The sequence below is a fragment of the Ovis aries genome, chromosome 5, assembly GCF_016772045.2.
Source record: "Ovis aries strain OAR_USU_Benz2616 breed Rambouillet chromosome 5, ARS-UI_Ramb_v3.0, whole genome shotgun sequence".
In the NCBI taxonomy this organism is placed as follows: Eukaryota; Metazoa; Chordata; class Mammalia; order Artiodactyla; family Bovidae; genus Ovis; species Ovis aries.
In genome coordinates, this window is record NC_056058.1 from 2,443,181 (window position 1) to 2,461,910 (window position 18,730).

Genomic DNA, 18,730 nt, shown 5'->3' on the forward strand with positions numbered 1-18,730 from the left:
GGGTTCGGGAGCGGCCCCACACCTTCCAGGCTGCACTGCACAATGTACGTCACAGGGCCGTACGACTCCACAGGCTTCCAGACCAGCAGCACCCCGTCCGCATGCACCTCCCCGATGTCCGGCCGTGGTGAGGAAGAGGGGCGTTCTGTGGGGCCCACAGTCAGCAGTCCGGGGTGGGCTTGCAGGAGCTCTCCATGGAAACTCTGAGCCCCAGCCAGCCTGCCTCATCCTCCTCACCCTACTCTAAGGCCCCTGAGCCCACCCGCCCCTGGTCCAGTTCACTCGGGGTCCTTTCCAAGGCTGACTAGTAGGAAGAGTCCAGTGCCTCTCCTTCAAGGGGCCTCGGGAGGTGTCTGCCCTGCTCCCCTCCCACTGGTGCCCACCCAGGAGCCCCACGGAATGGCCCTTGCTCACAGCTCCCCACCAACCCTAGGCTCTCGTCAGGGGGGCCTCTGCTTTGCCGGACTGTGGTGCAGGGCAGGTGGGGGCTGGGGATCAGGTCAGAGGACTGAGAGCTAGGCGCGCAGCCTCTGCTTTGGGTCCCCCAGAAACACACCCTGGAGCTGTGTTCTGAGAGCATGGTTGGACTGTAATACAAAATGGGAAGCCGCCGCCTCCTGCGCTACTGGAGAGACAGGGAGGTACCACGGGAATGCAAGGAGAAGAGCCCCCAAAGAGGGGTCGGGGAGGGGCCTGGCCAGCTGCGTCACCCTGCTCCCACGTCCCCTCCCCATGCCTCCAGACCCGGGGAGGGCCAGGCTGTGGGTGCCCGGGCGCTGAGCCTCACGCTCCCTGGGCCCTTCACGGCCGACCCACCTGCCTTCCGGAGGACGGCCGTCGTGGCTGCCGTCCCCAGCGCGTTGCTCACACTGCATGTGTACACGCCCAGGTCCTCAGCAGTCACCACCAGGATGGTCAAAAGCTGGAAGTTCTTGAGCGTAGAGGAGATGAGGAGGCGGCTGCTGCTCTCAAGCAGAGCCCCATCTGCAGCCGGAGAAAGTGAGCCTCAAGATAAGGTCCCAGCAGGCGCCCCGCCTCGTGGTCACGCCCAGGGCCCACACCCTCTCTGAGCCTCAGTTTCCGTCTACGCAGTGAGAGTAATGCCCGAAAGTAGTACCCTGCCTCCCTGGCCTTCAGCCTCAGGAGAGCTCTTTACCTTTACTCCAGGTGGCCTGTGCGGCTGGCTGGGCCACCACCTGGCAGGCCAGAGTCACAGACTGGCCCAGGACCACCGTCTCATCCGAGAGCTCCCTTAGGAACGACGGTGCTGGGGAACGGAGGTGAGGTGAGCCTTCAGAGGTGGCCTTAGGCCTGAGAGCAAGGCCTGACCCCCACTGCGGGGATACAGGAAATGAGCTGCATCCCCACCCAGCTCATCTCCAACACCAGCGCCTACTCCAGGAAGGCTTCCAGGACTGCCGGCTCCTGACTGCTGGGCCGCCAGTCTCCCCGTGTGCACTTGAGCCCCTGTGGATGTGAGCTTCCCCTCGCCACCCTGCACTAGTCTTGACAGCGTTCCCCTCCCCCACAGTCAGGTCCCTTGGGCTGCAGTGAGGGGCCTCGCCTCTGGGCAGTGTACCCACCTCGGTCCTTGCTCTTCAGGCGGAAGGAAGCGAGACCTGCCTTCTTCCGGGGAGGACTCTCCTCCTCCAAACCTGCAGTAAGGAAGTGGCCGCGCGAGGGAGGTCACACTCTGGGGGCCTGGCTCCTCTGGGAGCACGAGGGGAAGGCTCTGGGGATCCCCATGTGGCAGAAAAGCCCAGTCCCAAGGGGTCTTGTTGGCAATGAGCTAAATGCACGGCCGAGGGCACCAGCCCTCCCTACCCAACGTGTCAGCCACTGTGGGCAGCTGAGGCCAGCAGCTCAGGGGCCACTGGGCCAGCTGAGGGCGCTGGGGTCAGGATCAGGGAGGGCCGGGCCAGTTCCTATCTCCATGGGGGTGTAACTGCAGCTACATTACTGGGCTTCAGATGCACATGGGGAGGGACTGGAGGCCGCACAGCTGACCTCAGAAACAAGCCACTGTGTCCCGGGAGGTGTGGGCAGCACCGGGTCAGGGGAAGGAGCATAGGATGGGGGGCTTCCTGCATCACTCAGGCAAGCTGCGGAGCTATGTTTTTGGCCAAGGAGCCCCAAAGTGCAGAGCGGGAAACGGATGTGCCCAGTTCTGGGGCAGGGTAGGGGTAGTAACCTTCAGGCCTGCCTCTCAGGAGGCGGGAGATGTGAGCCACCGAGGCCTTCACCCTCTGGCGTAGCCCCAGCTCCGTGGGCTCCTCCAGCAGTGAGTGCCTTCCAGGGAAGTGGAAGAGCCTGCCGGAAGGGGGTGACCACTTGCGCTTCCTGCCGCCGGCAGCTTTCCCGAGCAGGGCCTCCATGTCCTCTGGCTCCTCTGTGATCTCCAGGCTGGCTGGCCAGGGCCACGCAGCCTCTGGGAGCTCAGCCAGCTCCTCCCCAGCCTCAGACTCAGGGGAGGATGGACGCTCCGGCTCCACTGGCTTGGGGATCTTCCTAAAGATCATGAACTCAAATGGGAGATACTTGATATCATACAGGTCAGACAGATTGAGGTAGGCAGGATCCACTTCTGAGATGTCCAGGGACACGGTGTCTGCTGCTTCTGGGTCCCTGGACAGGTCCTGGATCTGTACGAGTGACACCTGAGAGCCCCCACTGAAGTCTTCCCACGAGCCCAACTCCTGGGAGGTCCTCGGGAGGGTTCTATCGCCCTCGGGTGCAGGCACTGTGCTAGCCTGGGGCGGTGGGCTCTCGGTCCCTGCCTCGTCCTGCTCCTCCGAGGACTGAGAGACGGCCCAGGTCATCTTGGCCCACATGGGGCCCTGCCCCAGCATTCCACCGGCGTCCCCTCCAAAGGCAAAGGTGCCGTAGCCCGCCACCCCTGCGTAGCCCCCACGGCTCCCCAGGGAGAACTTCCGTGTGGTCGCCTGCTCCTGAGGCCGCTGTAGGCTGGGTGAAGACTGGGACAAGTCCTCTGTCTCCTGGACCAGGCCTTCAGCATCCAGAGAGGGGCTCGACTCCGTGCCCATCTGGGAGGCTGGCTCTGGGGGTCTGGGTGATCCAGGCCTCTTGGTGAGAGGGACGGCCTTCAGCACGCTCTGAGAGTCTACCTGGGGGCTTGCTTGGGCAGGGGGCAGACAGGCCTGCAGCTTTCCTGGGAAGGAAGGGCTAGGGGATGACAAGAGGGCCTCTGTGCAGGGCCCTGAAGGGAAGGAGCCAGGAGGCTGTGGTGCCAAGGCCTCAGGGGGGCCACTGTCCTGGGGGGTGGGGACCCACTGGGGCTGAGAGAAAGGGGCAGCCTGCCCTCCACAGTGGTCCTGGGACAACCCCTCTGGCTGAGTGGAGCACCCATCACTACTGGCAGATGGCAGTCTCAGCCCCTGCGGGGTCCCCTCTGGATGCTCTTTCTCCCTGGCACGTGCACCCCCTCCAGGCATGCCCTCTTCTTGGGCATCTTGAGGACTCAGGGGAGCCGGAGCGGGACACTGCCCCTTGCTGCAGGCCTTGGTGGAGGAACTGGCAGTGTTCGGTGGGTCACGGTCCAGGGAGCGGCGGGAGCCAGAGGCCTCCTGGGGACTTGCTCTGGGCATCGGCACGGCCGTCTCCAAGGGGGCTGCTGTGGCCTGCAGGGCAGCCTGCTCCTCCATGGCAGCCGCCTCCTCCAGTGCCCGGTGCTCCAGCAGTGGCTCTCGAAGTCCCGGCAGGATGCCCGAGAAGTAGCCACCCTTGAGAAGGTGCCGCCGGCGGGCGGGGTGCCGCCTGCCCCCTGTGGACAGGCCCCCTAGCTCTGGGCCTTCGCCCACCTGCTGGTAGAACAGGCTTCGGATGACGCTCTGCCGGGGCACACAGCCCAGGGCAGCTGCTGTCTCCTCGCCCTGCAACGATGCAGGCAGAGCCGAGGCTGCGGCGGGTGGACAGGCCTCGGCCTCCTCAGGCAGGCTGGCCGAAGGCCTCAGGAAGCCCCGGGGATGCAGCAGCGGGGAGTGGGTCACTGGGGAGGACGGCAGCGACTTGGCCCGGGCGAACGGGGCCAACTCGTTGTCGGAGGAGGAGGAGCTGCTGGAGGAGCCGCTGGCATCGCCACGCAGGTGCCGGGCAATCCCGAGGGATGGGCTGTCGGGCGGGCCCTGGAGCAGCTCTGGGATGGAACGCATCACCAGGATGGACTTGTAGCTCATCAGGGAGCGCTGGGGGCGTGGAGAACAGGGGCCCGTCAGCAGGGGACCCGCTGCCTTCCCAGTCCAGAGGGGATCTCAGGAAACGGTGGGCCTTAAAACACATGGTCCCCAGGGCTCCGTTATCTTGTCCCCACCTTGGCAGAGATGTTGCATGTTGCCCCGCCTCACCCTGCTGGCTCAGGGAGCAAAGACTTGAAATGAAGGGTGCCCCGCCCCACTCTCTTGCTCTGCAGACCCAGAAGGGACACAGAGCCAGCCCTCTGGGCCTCATTTCCCTCTCTGGCCTCCGGCCGCTTCTGCACCCAGCCCCTCACCCCTCCACAAGGCAGTGCGGCCCACCTGCCAGCGACTGCGGGCCAGGAGGAACTTCAGCTGCTTGGTGTTGATGAAGTGGGCCTCCTCCGCGGGCACAGACTTCTGGGGGCGCCCAGGTGAGAGATCCTCGTTGGGGGTGTGGGGAGCCCCTGGGGCATCCTGCAGCCCAGGCAGGCCCCCACTCCTCTTGGCCTCACTTTCCCTCCCTGCGAGCCAGGCCAGCCCACATTCAGCCTACTCACCCGGAACCAGGGGTGGGCGAGGCACTTGGCAGCACTGGGCCGAGCCCTGGGCGGGGGAAGGAAGGTCCAGGTCAGGCCAAGAGGTCAGCTGGCCACTGAGGCAAGCGCGGGACCTCAGATGTGCGTACTCACCCCACGGCCTTCTGCAGAGCAGCCTTGATAAAGTCCTGGGCATCCTCACTGAGGTGGGCGGCCATGGGGCTACTCCAGGACACCCGCCCTTCCAGGACATTCAGAAGCGTTGCTCGGTCACTCTCTCCAGCAAATGGGGATGAACAGGTCAGGCTGGAAGCAGAGACATGGCTAGCCTTCAGCTGTGACCTGAATTTCTGGGTCCGTGGGAGGCAGGTTGGCAGGACAGGGGTCTCATAGGGATGTAGTGACTGGGGGCCCCCAGCCCTGACTGGAGATGCCTCCTGACACCTCTCTCCTTCAGCCCTGAGAATCCCAGCATGTGTCTCAGATTTGCCCAGAGATCCAGCTTGGAGCTGGGATCCAGGCTAAGCCTGGAGTGGGTATCTGGTCTTAGGCTGGGGTGAGGATCCAGGTTGGCCTGGGATAAGGGATCAAGTGTCATCTGGAGTGGGCACCTGGACTTAGCCTGAGATGGCGATCAGGGGTCCACCTGCAGAGTGAACCCAGGCTCAGTCCTCATCACTAACACCCTCGGGACAGCAACAGCTGTTAAAAGGGACCTCTGGACAAGCTACCCGGACCCTTTAGGGAAAGAGCTCCGTGCTCTGCCCCATGACCTAGCAGAGGTCCTCTGTGACAGGGTGTGAGTGAGCAGCGCTTGGCAGAAACCCCGTATCAGAACTGGCTGACGGCATGTTCCCAACATAGCTGCCCCTCGGGTCTTGCGTCTCTGAGTTAAGGAGCAGTCAGCAGTTCAACAGCTTCCCATTGGCCTGCTGAGGAGGGGTCTGGGCTGGCTTTGGAGGAGAGAGTAGACAGGAGCAGGGGTCTGCTCACCTGAGGTAGGTGATGACCCCCATGGCCCTGCAGAACAAAATCACAGCCGTGAGTCTCTCCAGACCTGGTCCGATGAGGAGGAGGAGGAGGAGGCAGAGGGCGGGCAAACCCACCCCCACCCACCCACTCACCAGATGTCGGAAGCCTCGTTCACGGGGGTCTGTTCGATGATCTCGGGGGCCACAAACTCAGGGGAGCCATACTTGCTGTACTGTGGCTCTCCCGGGGTGATTTTTTGGGCAAAGCCAAAATCACAGATTTTAATGTCTTCCCGAGCAGGATGCACCATCAGGATGTTGGGGGGCTGTCAGGCAGAGTCGGGAGTGGCTGAGCACACCCTGAGGAAAGAATCCTCAGGGCTCCCAGGCCTGGGGAGGACACTCAGGGGACCCTGAGGAGCTGTCCCCGCAGGAGGGTGAGGCCAGCGTGAGGCCATAGGCAGCCCTGGGAGCAGGTTTCAGCGCCCTTGGGGATAGCTTCTACTCCATCAGAGCTGCCCTCCACCTGAAGGTGAAGGGGCTGCTGTAAGGCGGTGAGCTCCCTGTCCCCAGAGATGAGGAAGTCCGCAGAGGGAACTGGAAGCGATGGGCCTTCTCCTGCTCAGCCCTAGGCCCCAGGCTTCCAGCAGCTCCTCCCTGGGCTTGGGCAGCAGGGAGCCGCGTACCTTTATGTCCAGGTGAAGGATGCCTTGGCTGTGTAGGTAGTGCAGCCCCTCCACCAGCTGCTGGATGTAGACCTTGACCTGCGGCAGAGCCGGTGCTCAGCCAGCCTCCAGCACCCCTCTCCTCACCTCCCCGCCTGCTCCCACCAACAGGACCTCCACTTCCCTCCAGATCTGAGCCTGGGGGTGGGGGGGGCTCCTGCAGGACAGGTTCCATGCAAAGCCCCGGGGAGCCTGTAGTTGGGAGATTCCTCTAGGCCCCCAGGTGGATGGGTTTGGGTGTGTGGAGCAGCTTGAACAAAGCGGGAGGCGGCTGGGGGAGCAGGCAAGGGCTGGGCAGCTCGGTCAGCGCCGTCAGGGGTGGAGAAGCAGGGAGCCCCGGCCACGGGAGGGCTGTGAGAGCCCACAGGAGCTGCAGCAGCCTGTGAGGGTCTCTGCTGGGGAGCTAGTCTGAGGGACAGGAGGCCTGGCCAGGCCCACACGTAGCCCTGCAGCTGGATGGGCAGCCGGGCAGCAGCAGTCACCTCGGCCTCGGTCACCACACTCTTCTTGAACAGGCGGTCCAGCAGTTCATCTGACGAACACCTGGGAGTCCGTTAAGGAAAGCTCTAGGCTCTGGAACCCTTGAAGCCTAGCGCCGCCTGGGGGGGTCTAATCTCCAGGAAGGGGTGGGGGCTATGCTGGGGAGGCTGCTGCTTGCGGCTGAGGAGGTTGGGAGGGACAAAGCCCCCCAAGTACAGGGACGGAGGACAGTGGGAGGCAGCAGAGTGGGGGAGTGGCACGCCACCCCCTGACTCCTGCAGGGGATGCTGGGGGTGGGGGAGGGTGTGGTGAGCATACAGGACCCTCAGCTGGGCCAGGAGCAGCGGATGGGTGGGGCGGGGCGTGTGCCCCTCCCTGGAGCGTGCATTGGCATGCAAAGACGCATCAGTGCCTGGGGCATGCCGGAGAAAAGTAAGAAGCCCAAGTTTCCTGCTGGAGGCCAATGCCGGGAGCAGGAGGAGACAGACTTCTTGATGAAGCCCTGCCCGAATTCCCTACCCAAGGGACTGGGAGCTGGGAGCTATGCGCAGTGGCAGTACCTCCGGGGGGTGGAGGGGCCAGGGGCGTGCAGATAGTCCGGAAACATCGCAATGCCAGCGGCACGGGCTGCCCCCATCAGGCAGTTGGGCCTGGGCCACCGGCACCGCAGACCCCACCCAGCCCTGCAGACCACTGTCTGCCGGGGGCACTCCCACCCACCTCCCCCCCGCCACCTGACACCCTCAGGGTGAGGTGGGATACAGCTCCAGGATGAGGATCAGGGTCTTCCGCGTCTCAAACTGGTCCAGCAGCGCAGTGACCAGCGGGTGGCTCAGGCCTGCTAGAATGTCGCGCTCCCGATAAGCCTGGGCACGCGTCCTGCTCCGCAGCGGAATGAACTTGGCAGCACAGGCCATCTGGTTGCCCTTGTGCTGCACCCTCTTCACGAAGCCGAACACACCCCTGCGGGGAGGGGACAGCGCGCTGGGGGCCCGGGGGCAGAGCTTCGGGGCGGGGTTCCTGGGGGGCAGAGCTTGGGGGCGGGGTTCCTGGGGGGCAGAGCTTGGGGGCGGGGTTCCTGGGGGGAGGGGACAGCGCGCTGGGGGCCTGGGGGCAGAGGCTTCGGGGCGGGGTTCCTGGGGGGGGGCTGTCAGAGCTTGGGGGCGGGGTTCCTGGGGGGCAGAGCTTGGGGGCGGGGTTCTTGGGGGTCAGAGCTTGGGGGCGGGGTTCTTGGGGGACAGAGCTTGGGGGCGGGGTTCCTGGGGGGCAGAGCTTGGGGGCGGGGTTCTGGGGGGGTCAGAAGCTTGGGGGTGGGGTTCCTGGGGGTCAGAGCTTGGGGGCGGGGTTCCTGGGGGGGGGGTCTGAAGCTTGGGGGCGGGGTTCCTGGGGGGGCAGAGCTTGGGGGCGGGGTTCTTGGGGGGTCAGAAGCTTGGGGGCGGGGTTCCTGGGGGGAAGAGCTTGGGGGCGGGGTTCCTGGGGAGCAGAGCTTGGGGGCGGGGTTCCTGGGGGGGGCTGTCAGAGCTTGGGGGCGGGGTTCCTGGGGGCAGAGCTTGGGGGCGGGGGTTCCTGGGGGGGTCAGAAGCTTGGGGGCGGGGTTCCTGGGGGGGCAGAGCTTGGGGGCGGGGTTCTTGGGGGTCAGAAGCTTGGGGCGGGGTTCCTGGGGGGAAGAGCTTGGGGGTGGGGTTCCTGGGGAGCAGAGCTTGGGGGCGGGGTTCTTGGGGGACAGAGCTTGGGGGCGGGGTTCCTGGGGGGCAGAGCTTGGGGGCCGGGTTCTGGGGGGGGGTCAGAAGCTTGGGGGCGGGGTTCCTGGGGGGGCAGAGCTTGGGGGCGGTGTTCTTGGGGGGGTCAGAAGCTTGGGGGCGGGGTTCCTGGGGGGCAGAGCTTGGGGGCGGGGTTCCTGGGGGGGGGTCAGAAGCTTGGGGGCGGGGGTTCATGGGGGGCAGAGCTTGGGGGCGGGGTTCTTGGGGGTCAGAAGCTTGGGGGCGGGGTTCCTGGGGGGGAAGAGCTTGGGGGCGGGGTTCCTGGGGAGCAGAGCTTGGGGGCGGGGTTCTTGGGGGACAGAGCTTGGGGGCGGGGTTCCTGGGGGGGCAGAGCTTGGGGGCCGGGTTCTGGGGGGGGGTCAGAAGCTTGGGGGCGGGGTTCCTGGGGGGGCAGAGCTTGGGGGCGGTGTTCTTGGGGGGGTCAGAAGCTTGGGGGCGGGGTTCCTGGGGGTCAGAGCTTGGGGGCGGGGTTCTTGGGGGGGTCAGAAGCTTGGGGGCGGGGTTCCTGGGGGTCAGAGCTTGGGGGCGGGGTTCCTGGGGAGCAGAGCTTGGGGGTGGGGTTCCTGGGGGAGGAGGTTTCCTGAGAGGAGAGGTGCCAGGAGAGCAGGGGCTGCGGGAGTGGGCACTGGAGGAGGCCAAGTTGGCAAGGGCAGCGGGTACTCTGCATGGGGGTTTGCAGGAGGCAGGGGCTCCAGAGGGTGAGGGCTGGGGAGTCAGGTCTTCCGTGGGGGCAGGGCTCTGGGTTGAGGGAGTTCAGAAAGCTCTAAGCGGGGATGGTAGGGGTGCAGTGGGCAGGAGAGCTGGGGCTCCTGGTCGGAAACTCGCACATAGGAACCCTGGGAGGCTGAGGCTGAGGGTCTTAGGAGGTGGGGCTCCAGCGGAGGAGGCTCCTGGGGCTGGGATGAGGGCGGTACCTTCCAATTTCCTCCAGGACCTCATAAAAGGAATGCAGTTTCCTCCTAGAGCTGGGCTCACTGTCCCGTGTAGCCAGGGAAGGGGAAGCTGTTTAAGAATGAGTAAAGATCATCCAGCGCCTCTGTCCCCCAACTTCACAGTGTCTGCTGAAGCAGCTTCCTGTGCCTGAACCTGTGAGAGCTCAGGGGAACCCCCACACCGGCATGGAGCCAAGACAAGGCCTGGGAAGTCGTCCCCCACTCACCCCCGTGGATCAGCAGCTCTGCTTTGCACAGCACCTGGCCGCCAGGGTTGTGGGCCAGGCAGGTGTAGACGCCCGCGTCGTGCTGGGCCACGTCCCTAATCACCAGGGAGTAGGTGGTCCCTTCCTGCTGCTGGCTGAGCCTGGGGTCAGCTCCCAGCTGGGTCCCATCCTGCAGACACGGGAGCACGGGGCGGCCATCAGTACACCCTGGGGGACCCCAGCGCCAGGGCCCAGCCTGACCTTCGGTGAGCGCCATGCCCAGGCCAGCAGGGGCGCCACACACTGCCTCTCCCGCAGGCAGGCCCTTACCCAGGCCTGCCCCTACCTTGTACCAGATCACTGTGGGCTGTGGGTTGCCCTCGATGACAGCCTGGAATTGCGCCATACCGCCGCTCTGGGCCTGCACGTCCTCGATGGTGACCTGCATGGACGGGGGGCCTGGGGTGGGGGAAGGAGCCGGTGGGCAGGAGCCAGGCTGTGTCCACCACAGCCTATTCTGTGCTGAAATCTTCTGATGCCTGGCCTCCATTCACGGACACCCAGACCTCAGTGGACTGGCAGCAACCCCAGGTGTGTCTTGCTACCCAAGCTGGCCAGGAAGGCCCTGAGACATACTCCAGGGTGAAAGAGCCCAGCTTCCTCCAAGGGAAGGGACCCCACCCTTGATGGTCCAGAAATGCACCCTCTGTCTTTGCTGCTTCAGCCTCAGCTCTCTGTGGGCAGGCCACAAGAATATGCCAACTTTGCATGGGGTAAAAGGCCCTGACGTCCTGGTCACCGCTCCCTTCTGAGGGCATGCAAGGAGAGCGGCAGCAGGGCCCTGGCCACAGTAAGGCTGGGGCATGCCAGGTGGCTATGCCGGCCCTGCCATGGAAATCACTCCTTAGCCTGGGGCATGGAAGGGACACGTGCGACCTGCCAGGCCCCCACCTACTTGCAGCAGGCGTGTCACTGGTCCGGTACACGTACGTCCTGTGTGTGGTCTCCGTGAACACATGGCTGTGGATGTCCCAGAGCTCACCTGCTCCTGGCCAGGCAGTGCCCTCCATCCTGGGGCATGGAGTGGAATTAGCTGTCTGCCTCATCCTTCCATTCTTGGGGCATGGGAGGCCGAGATGGGGTTCTTGCCCCCTGCCTACTCAGGGGGCTGCAGCACTCTTTGGGAGGGGACATACAGCCCGTGGCCTCAGTCCTAGGTGAAGAAGGGAGCTCGCCCCCTTCCTTGCCCCAGGGGTGGCCTCCCCCTGCCCTGGGGCTTAAGGGTGGGGCTGGTAAGGAGAGTGCAGGCTGCTGTGATCCCACCCCTTGCTCTCCTTCTCTCACACTCAGCCTGCTCCCAGGACATCCCCTCGCCCCCCAGCCAGCTTGGGAGGTTACCGGATGGGCACCGTGCGTTCTGGGGCCTCAGTGTGTGCCTGAGCCGTCTGCTCGAGGCCCTTGGGGGAGTGAGGCTGAGGTGCCTTCGGAGGCTCGCCTGGTGGGAGGCAAGGGGCCCGGTGAGATGGAGCCTGGGACAGGGCAGGGGACAATTCCCCAGGACAGGTCGCTGCATCAGCCTCCAGCGCCCAGCAGACAGGAGCACAGACAGAGCAGGGGCTTCAAGAGCACGGGGTCCTGAGCACAGACTCAGCGCTCCCAACTGTGCGTGGGCACCTCACTCCCGGGCTGGGGCTAGCGCCCCGCAGCGCACTCCGGGGTCTGGTCCACCCGGGCGCCGCTCACTTCTGCCGCTTCCTGTCCTCCTCCCTTCCCTCCACTTCCCACGCCCCCCCTCACCCCCTCCTCCTCCTCGCTCCCATCCCTCTCCCTGCTCTTCCCTAGGCTCTGCCCTCCCCCCACCCCCACCGATTCCCACACCCTTCCTCTCTTCTCTCCCTTCCTCCCCACCTCCCCAGGAGCACAGGGGACCCAGGCTGGCGGCTAAGGGCAGCCAGAGTGGGAAGGACCTCCCGGAGCCCATCCCGGCATCTAGTTCCACAGGCTGAGGGAGGGGCAGCCTTGTCCAGGACCCCCGCCACGTAGAGCCAACTGAGTGGTGGGGGTCTCAGGCTCTGCCAGTTCAACCCCGTGGGATGGGCACCCAAAGTAACCAAGGTGGGGTCAGAAAGGAGGGGCGGTTATGGGTGGGGGCAGGGGTCCCGGAAGCAGGGATACTTTGCCTTCAACCTGCTGCCAGGCCTCACCGGATGCAGCCCCAGCCTCCACAGCTGGGGGCTCCGGATGCGGCCCCCCAGGGCTGGGGCTGGGGCTGCTGTGATCCCCTGTGGAAGGTCCTGGAGCCTCAGGGCATGTCTGTGTCCTCTGGATGGACGCGCTTTCCTGCCCTGGGGCAGCTGGGGCTGGGGCCACAGCATCTGTAGGAGAGGCAGGTCGACGCACAGGAGTGAGGGGGGCCGGGGCCCGGGAGGGGGACACTGCCCAGATGAGGCCCCCCTCCCCACCCTCCCGCTCCAGCCACCCGCTGGGTTCAGGAAACACCGAAGGTGGAGGCCCCTGAGAGAAGAAGGGGTCTGTGCCAGAGATGGCACTCCAGGCAGCAAGTGCTAGACTGGTCCACCCCCAGGGTGTCTCCCAGATGCCCTCATGAGAACGTCAGTTCCCACAGGGACAGCAGGGCCTGGACCCCCACCGTCCACTTTGGGCGGCCCCTCGGTCTCAGTCCCATCCCGTCATCCAGCGGCTCGCCTTGCTCTGTAGCCCACTCTGGACCCGAGGGCACTGGGTCACCCAGGCTCAGGTGGGTCCAGCCCCACGTTCTGGGAAAGCTAAGCACGCCCGGATGTCAGATCAGGAGCCCAGAGACCCTCACAGGGTGGGTTGCCTTCCTGCCTCCCGCACAGCCCCCATTCCCCACCCAGCCCGACACAGACCACCACACTCTCACCTGGTGTGAGTCCCCAGCCCCCGACACAACTCCCCAAGGGAGCCTTCAGACCCTCCAGGCTCTTGGCTTCCTGCCCTCAGCCCCCAATTCAGTTCCTCCTCCACTGGACTCTCAGTCCCCCTGTGGCTGTTCTGGGACGCCCACCGCTCCATTTCCAGAAAGGGCCCCTCTGTGGAGCTCCCTCCCGTGCTCCAGAGCCTCCCTCCTGGTGATCTGCTTTATTCTTGGGGCCCCCAGGCTGAAGAGGCCACTGGGCAGGCTACTGTCTGTCTGCGGTCTGTGGCGCTGGGGCGACCATCCTGTGCTTCCCCACTCCAAGGAGGTCGTAAGGACCCCGACCCATCATGCCCCCATGGCTGTCCTTACAAAGGACCCAGGCTCACAGGACGCAGGATGACCTGCTTGGCCCCCAGCAGACTGGGGGCAATGACTATGGACACCGCGGCCACACTGTGTGCGCCTGTGACAGCCCCTGAGCCCTTTTGTGAGCAAGCTGGAAAGGCCAACGATCACGCCTCCCCCCAGGATCTGCAGGACTGGCCAGCACCCACAGGCTGATGTGGGTGTCCACCCAGGCTGCCAGTGGAAAGGGCCTGGGCTGTCCATTGGTTGGTCTCCAGGGCCAGGAGGGTCCCTCCCTCCTGAGATGCCGGAACCACCAGGCGGAGAAGCAAAAATGAGGAAAGCAGAGGCGGTGCAAGGAACCGGTTTATTAGCATCATCAGGGCTGACGGATGGGACTGCTTCCCCTGCACAGACCCTGGTCCACCCTGCCGAGAAGGCCTAGGAGGCCTGTAGAGCTGGGCCCCACACAGGCCTCCTGGAGGCCAAGAAAGTGTTCAGGGCTACGATGTGGTTCGGGGGGACCCCCCAGCCTCGGTGAGAGCCACGGCTGGGCCAGGCCTGGACACTGGGACGGGGGCCTAAGCTGGCACACACAGGGCCCATGCGGCCCCTGCCTGGTGAACAGAGCAAGAAGGAAGCCCGAGTGCCCTCCCTGTGTCTGCAGCCCCGAGCCCGGAGCGGCAGCCTGCGAGTCAGTCCGGCCCATGCTCTCAGAGCAGCTTGAGAAGCCTCTGAGATCACGGATGCGTGCACCGTCCTCAGCTGACGACCAAGTCCTGTGAGGTAGGAATCGCCTGGTTTGGAAGGGGAGGGCAGGCTGGAGTCCTGAGTTGGTGGATAGCCAGGGAGGTCAGAGCACCCATGTCCGAGGCGTGCCAGCTTTGGGACTCTCTCCTGATTGAAAACCCAAGGCGGCTGTGTCGTGAGTTGATGCTGGTGCTAGGCGGGGTCCCAACGCCGCTGTCCTCTTCCCGCCGCCCCATGCAAGCACGGCAGCTTCGTCAGGGGGTCCCAGGTCCAAGGGTCTCTCATCTCAGCCCCAGCCACGCCGTCCCTGAGGGTCTTGGCCTCAGCCCTGGGAGGGGCTGGGGTCCATGTCCCTGTCTGGGCAAATGTGTAGGGTGACAGCCTCCCCCACAGTCCCAAAGCTGACTGTCTGGGTTGAAACCTCGGTTTTGAAGCTGCTCTGGCCGCTGTCCGCGGAGCGCTGAACCTGAGTGCAGAAGGAAGGCTTCTGGGTTGCCGCGCCTCCGGCCCGGGCCTCCCGAAAGCAGAAGGAGACGCCCGTGGGGCCCCGGCCCTGCGGCCCTGATGGAAATGCCTCCCGGGGCCTGGGCACACGGCTGAAGAAGCCAGGCGGGCCCCGGGAGTCTGGGGGGCGCCCCACGTTCAGCAGGACAGGCTGGCCCACGGTGGGCTCACTGATCTCTCTCTGCAGCACCGAGATTTCGCAGGGCGGGTCATCAGCGGCACTCGGCCTGGGGCCACTGCAGCCAAAGGTCTCCCCTTCCCGGGGCACGTAATCCTCCAGGTCGGCCAGGGTGAGGGCACGGCCGTGGTGCGTGAGGATCTTGGGGTCGCGGCCCTGCAGACCATCAGCACCCAGCGGCTCCTCCACCCCATAGGCATCTCTCTCCCCCTCGTCCAGTGGGGCTCCCTCTTCAGCACCCCAGGGAGGGGATGGCTCAGGGCTCTCTGGCCCCGTCTCCACGCAGACGATCAGGGGCTCTCCAGCGGTGACCGTGGCCGGGGGCTCCTGGGTCAGCAGCTTGTTGTTGGAGTTGTTTGTATTGGGGTCTCTTCCAGACACCCTTCCAGGCAGCGTGAAGCGAAGCTCCTCAGGGCTGCCAGCCGTCTCTCTGGCCAGAGATGCACCCTTTGAACCGGTCTTCTTCACCCGGACCTCAATGGTCTCCTCAACCTCCACCCATTTGGGTGGGGGCCTGGTGCCCCCCGGCAGGCCTGCCGTGTGGGTCTCAGGCTCTGTCACGAACAGAGTGGGCACAGCGGGCCGCCAGCCTGGCTCCGCCTCAGGCCTGGAGGGTCTGCTGGCCTCTGGCGAGGGCAGCAGCTCAGGGGCCAGCAGGCCTGGCCTGGGCAGGCTGGCAGGGTGACCGTAGCGGGAGGGAGACTTGCTGGGGGACTGGCGCCGGCCACGGGGGCTCTTCACCACAGTGGTAATAGTCTCCTCTCTGTGGGGAGAGGGCCGAGAGGACATGGGCATGGAGCCCCACAGCCTCACCCAGCGCCCTTGCTGTCAGCACATTCGCGGGCCAGCAAGGGAGATCAGGTTAGTGTCCAAGCAGGCAAGTGGCGAAACCGCATAGACAAACTCTTGCGCATGCGCCTGGGCCCAGGCCCCAGATGCCCACCCAAAGAACCGAAGCACAGAGTTCCGTCTGGCCATCTGCGTACACTGGGGCCCCAGTGTGCAGACCTCCGAGTGAGAGGCGAGGCATGCGGGGGCACGTGCAGCGTCACTCAGGCGGGTCTGTAACGTTATGCGCCGGGCTCCCTTCCTGTGCGTGGCTGTCCCGTTCTGGAGACACCAACCCTCCTTACAGGGCTGAGGGACAAGCCACACAGCCTTCCTCATCAGTCCCACGCTTGCTCTGTGCTCTGTATCATGGCAGGAGGGCACTGGGGGTTTGGGGCGCTTCTCAGAGGGCAGGTGCCTCAGAGATCATCAGTCAGGGACTGCGGAGCAGGGAGATCCCAGAGTGTGGACGTGCAGCCCGCGCTTTGGGCCTCTGAGTCTGGGATATGAAGCCTGGCAAAGACTCCTGGCCCTGGGCATGGCCTTGCTGTCATGGGCGGTGTGAGCTCAGCCCACGAGGTCAGGTGGGGCCGCAGGGGGATGAGGGGAGAGAACGCAAGTCCATGCACACGTGAGCGTGCCTGGGACTCTGGCCAGGGACCTCGCAGCAACTCTGGGCGGTGCGTCGGATCCCCTTTGACAGGTGCAGACAAGGCTGGAGAAGGGCTTGAGACTTTCCCAGAGCCAAGAGTCAGAAGTACCCCCGTCAGCGCAGGCCCTCCTCTGCCAACCAGCACCCTAACTCTGCCAGGTACTGGGGGTGAAATGAGCAACACGCAGGGAGCAGGAACACATTCAGTCACACAGCTCTCCTGGGCCCCAGGACCTGCGTTTCCTCCTGGGCTCAGGAAGAGGGATTCGGCATGCATGTGGTGACAACTCGGTGCTGCTACCGGCTGCCTGCAACGGCTAGGGCACTGTCTCTCTTGTTCAGCTTTGCTTCTGGCTAACCCACAGCTCCAACTGGAAGCCGTTACTCATGGCACGGGCACAGAGCTGTGTGGACCAGACCCTGCCTCCACTGGCCCTCCCCTGGCGAAAGGGAAACGCTCTGCCCCCTGAACTGGTGGGGAAGCCGAGGCATGGAGACGCGGCCTGTTCAGGCCCGCAGGCCTGCCTTCCTGCTTCACACAAGGCTCAGTGGCGCAAGGCTTGTTCCTGAGTCAGAGCCTGCCCACATGTCAGGGGAACCTGGCAAGGACCCATCTTCTGGCCTCAAGTGGCCTGATTTGCTGAGGCAGGACAGCGAGTCCATGCCTCCTAAATGCACCCCCGTGCTCAGCTCACTGCTGCCCCCATGAGGACATGGAGGCCCCCTGCCCTGAGGCCAGTGGCACACCACTTGAGGCTGCCAGGCGGCAGGAGCCTCTCTCCAAGCCCGGTCTCCTTCTGGTACCCCTTGGCTCCCCAGAGCTCCTCACTGTGTGGTGTGCCCTTGAGGGATGCGGTGCCAGGCAGCTGCCTCTCTCCATTCCTCAGGTGAGGGGGTACCTGTCCTTGCAGGGGGCGGGTTACTGCCTCCCTAAGCCTGGAACAGACTGGACGTGAGGGCGCCTTGTGAGTTACCTAGTCCAGCCTCGCACACACATGAGTCCCCAGTGGGCTGCCTGGCCCCATCTCTGCTCCTTCATGTTTTCACTCATAAAACGTAAATAACAATGCTCCCCTCACAGATGAAGTGTAGAGCTGATCTGTGGAAAGCTCTGGCATGGCTGCATACCTCCAGGGATGGGACTTCTTTCTGCCCCAGGCAGCCTCATCTACTGTGAGGCCGCACTCTGCTCTGGGGGAGAAGGGAGAAAGTCAGGGAAGGATTAACCTGGGATGTATCCAATGTCTGAAGATGGGTTCTGCAGCAACATCACCAGCTGCAGGCCCCTACAGGAGGTCTTCTGCCTAGGGGGAATTAAGAGGTTCCGCATCTTAGAGCCTCCCAGACATTTGGCTTTAGGAAATCAGTTTTTACTGCCTCCTAGCTTTTGCAGGCTCTTCCATCCTTCCACTTCACACATCTCCTACCTCAAGTCCTTCCAGGTCATCCAGGTCAAAACCAGTCCTGCCTTCTGTGCGTTCACCTAGCCCTGGACCGCTCTGGGTCTCTTGTATTCTTTAATTATCAATGACATGTATGGCGTTTCCTCAGCCTTGAAGGCACTGAAGCGTGGGGAAGGGGACAGTGGCTGTGGCATCAAGGGAAAGAGTTCTCAGCCAGCTTCCGACTGGGAGCCACCCCGAGCAAGGCTCCTCTCTTCCCTGAACCTGTTTCCCCACCTTCTCAGTGTGAGGGCTGAGTGTGGAGACCTCTAAGGACCCTACAGCGCTACTGTTCACTAAGGTTACACTATTTTAATTAAAATCAAATTAACTAAAATAAACTTCAAAATCCAATTCTTCAGCCACACTAGGCAAACGCTCAGTAGCCACATGCAGCCAGTGGCTGCTGGAGTTGGGGGGGGCGGGGTGGTAAGCATAAATCACTTCCCATCACGGAAAGCTCCCGTGGACAATGCTCTAATCCTAGGATACTAGATGGCAGCATTCTGCCTCCAGCTCACTGGAGAAGAAACTCTCAGGCCTTGCTCTTCCCTGACTAGTATGACTCAGAGTCCAAGCCCTGGGTGAGCCCTGGGATGTGCAGAATAAGTTGGCCCTGCTGAAACAACAGAGGCATGGAGAGGGTGCCTAGACCCTGGGAGAGACAGCTTTGAAATGAGGTAGGCAAGGCCTCGGAGGGAGGAGAATGCCCTGTGAGTGTCTGCAAAGTGCAGGCAGTCTGTGTGGTGAACAAAGGCCGTGGGAGCAAGCAGTCAGGCAAGCCAGGGGCCAGGCTACACAGGCCAGATCCGGGGAGGTTAGTGGGCATGCAGGGAGCACTGCAGTCAGAGGGAGGGTTAGGAACACGCCTGCACTTACATGATGACGGTTTTCTTGGGGACCTTAGTCTCCTGCTCAGTGACTACAAAGAAAACAGTCGGAATAGCGAGGGTTACAGACCAGCCAGCCCTGGGGGCTGCGCTATCCGAGTGGCCCGGCAGTGTGGTGACTCGCTCAGCTTAGGACACTGGCTCCAAACCCTGCTCGGCTGCGTGCCCCCCGGGAGGAATGTCTCGGCTTAGAGCCCCAGGCCCTTCACCTTTGAGACAGTGGCGGTGCCCCCTCCGAGGGTCTGGGGATGAGGCATTGCGGTGACCATGGGTCCCGCGTGAGGCAAGAAGCCCTGTCCCCCTTGAGGGGTCTTGCAGGAGCTTCCTGGAGAATAAGTGCCTTGTTCAGGCTGCCCACACAGAAATCCAAGCTCTTCCTTCAGTCCATGTACCCAGGGAGCCCTGGGTATTTGTCAGGCCCTGAAGTTCCTCTTTT

The 18,730-nt window shown here is 64.0% G+C and overlaps 1 protein-coding gene across 42 annotated transcripts in view; it reads right to left on the reverse strand.

The window, feature by feature from the left end:
• Nucleotides 1-18,730, reverse strand: part of OBSCN (obscurin, cytoskeletal calmodulin and titin-interacting RhoGEF) — a 231,601-nt gene that overhangs the window by 2,481 nt on the left and 210,390 nt on the right. For 37 of the 42 annotated variants that reach the window (XM_042249479.1, XM_060416153.1, XM_042249500.1 and 34 more), the window contains 19 exons: nucleotides 11,984-12,178; nucleotides 11,202-11,298; nucleotides 10,759-10,874; nucleotides 10,150-10,262; nucleotides 9,825-9,993; nucleotides 9,580-9,667; nucleotides 7,668-7,868; nucleotides 6,908-6,968; nucleotides 6,387-6,464; nucleotides 5,854-6,026; nucleotides 5,723-5,749; nucleotides 4,883-5,035; nucleotides 4,751-4,796; nucleotides 4,533-4,610; nucleotides 2,192-4,202; nucleotides 1,584-1,655; nucleotides 1,157-1,267; nucleotides 817-984; nucleotides 23-145 (listed from right to left, as the gene is read on the reverse strand). In XM_042249479.1, coding sequence (XP_042105413.1) covers nucleotides 23-145; nucleotides 817-984; nucleotides 1,157-1,267; nucleotides 1,584-1,655; nucleotides 2,192-4,202; nucleotides 4,533-4,610; nucleotides 4,751-4,796; nucleotides 4,883-5,035; nucleotides 5,723-5,749; nucleotides 5,854-6,026; nucleotides 6,387-6,464; nucleotides 6,908-6,968; nucleotides 7,668-7,868; nucleotides 9,580-9,667; nucleotides 9,825-9,993; nucleotides 10,150-10,262; nucleotides 10,759-10,874; nucleotides 11,202-11,298; nucleotides 11,984-12,178 — 4,080 coding nt within the window. Of the gene's footprint in view, nucleotides 1-22; nucleotides 146-816; nucleotides 985-1,156; nucleotides 1,268-1,583; nucleotides 1,656-2,191; nucleotides 4,203-4,532; nucleotides 4,611-4,750; nucleotides 4,797-4,882; nucleotides 5,036-5,722; nucleotides 5,750-5,853; nucleotides 6,027-6,386; nucleotides 6,465-6,907; nucleotides 6,969-7,667; nucleotides 7,869-9,579; nucleotides 9,668-9,824; nucleotides 9,994-10,149; nucleotides 10,263-10,758; nucleotides 10,875-11,201; nucleotides 11,299-11,983; nucleotides 12,179-13,398; nucleotides 15,246-18,283; nucleotides 18,327-18,730 lie in introns of those variants that run through there. The other 5 variants (XM_060416162.1, XM_042249514.1, XM_060416161.1 and 2 more) reach the window with 2 other exon arrangements.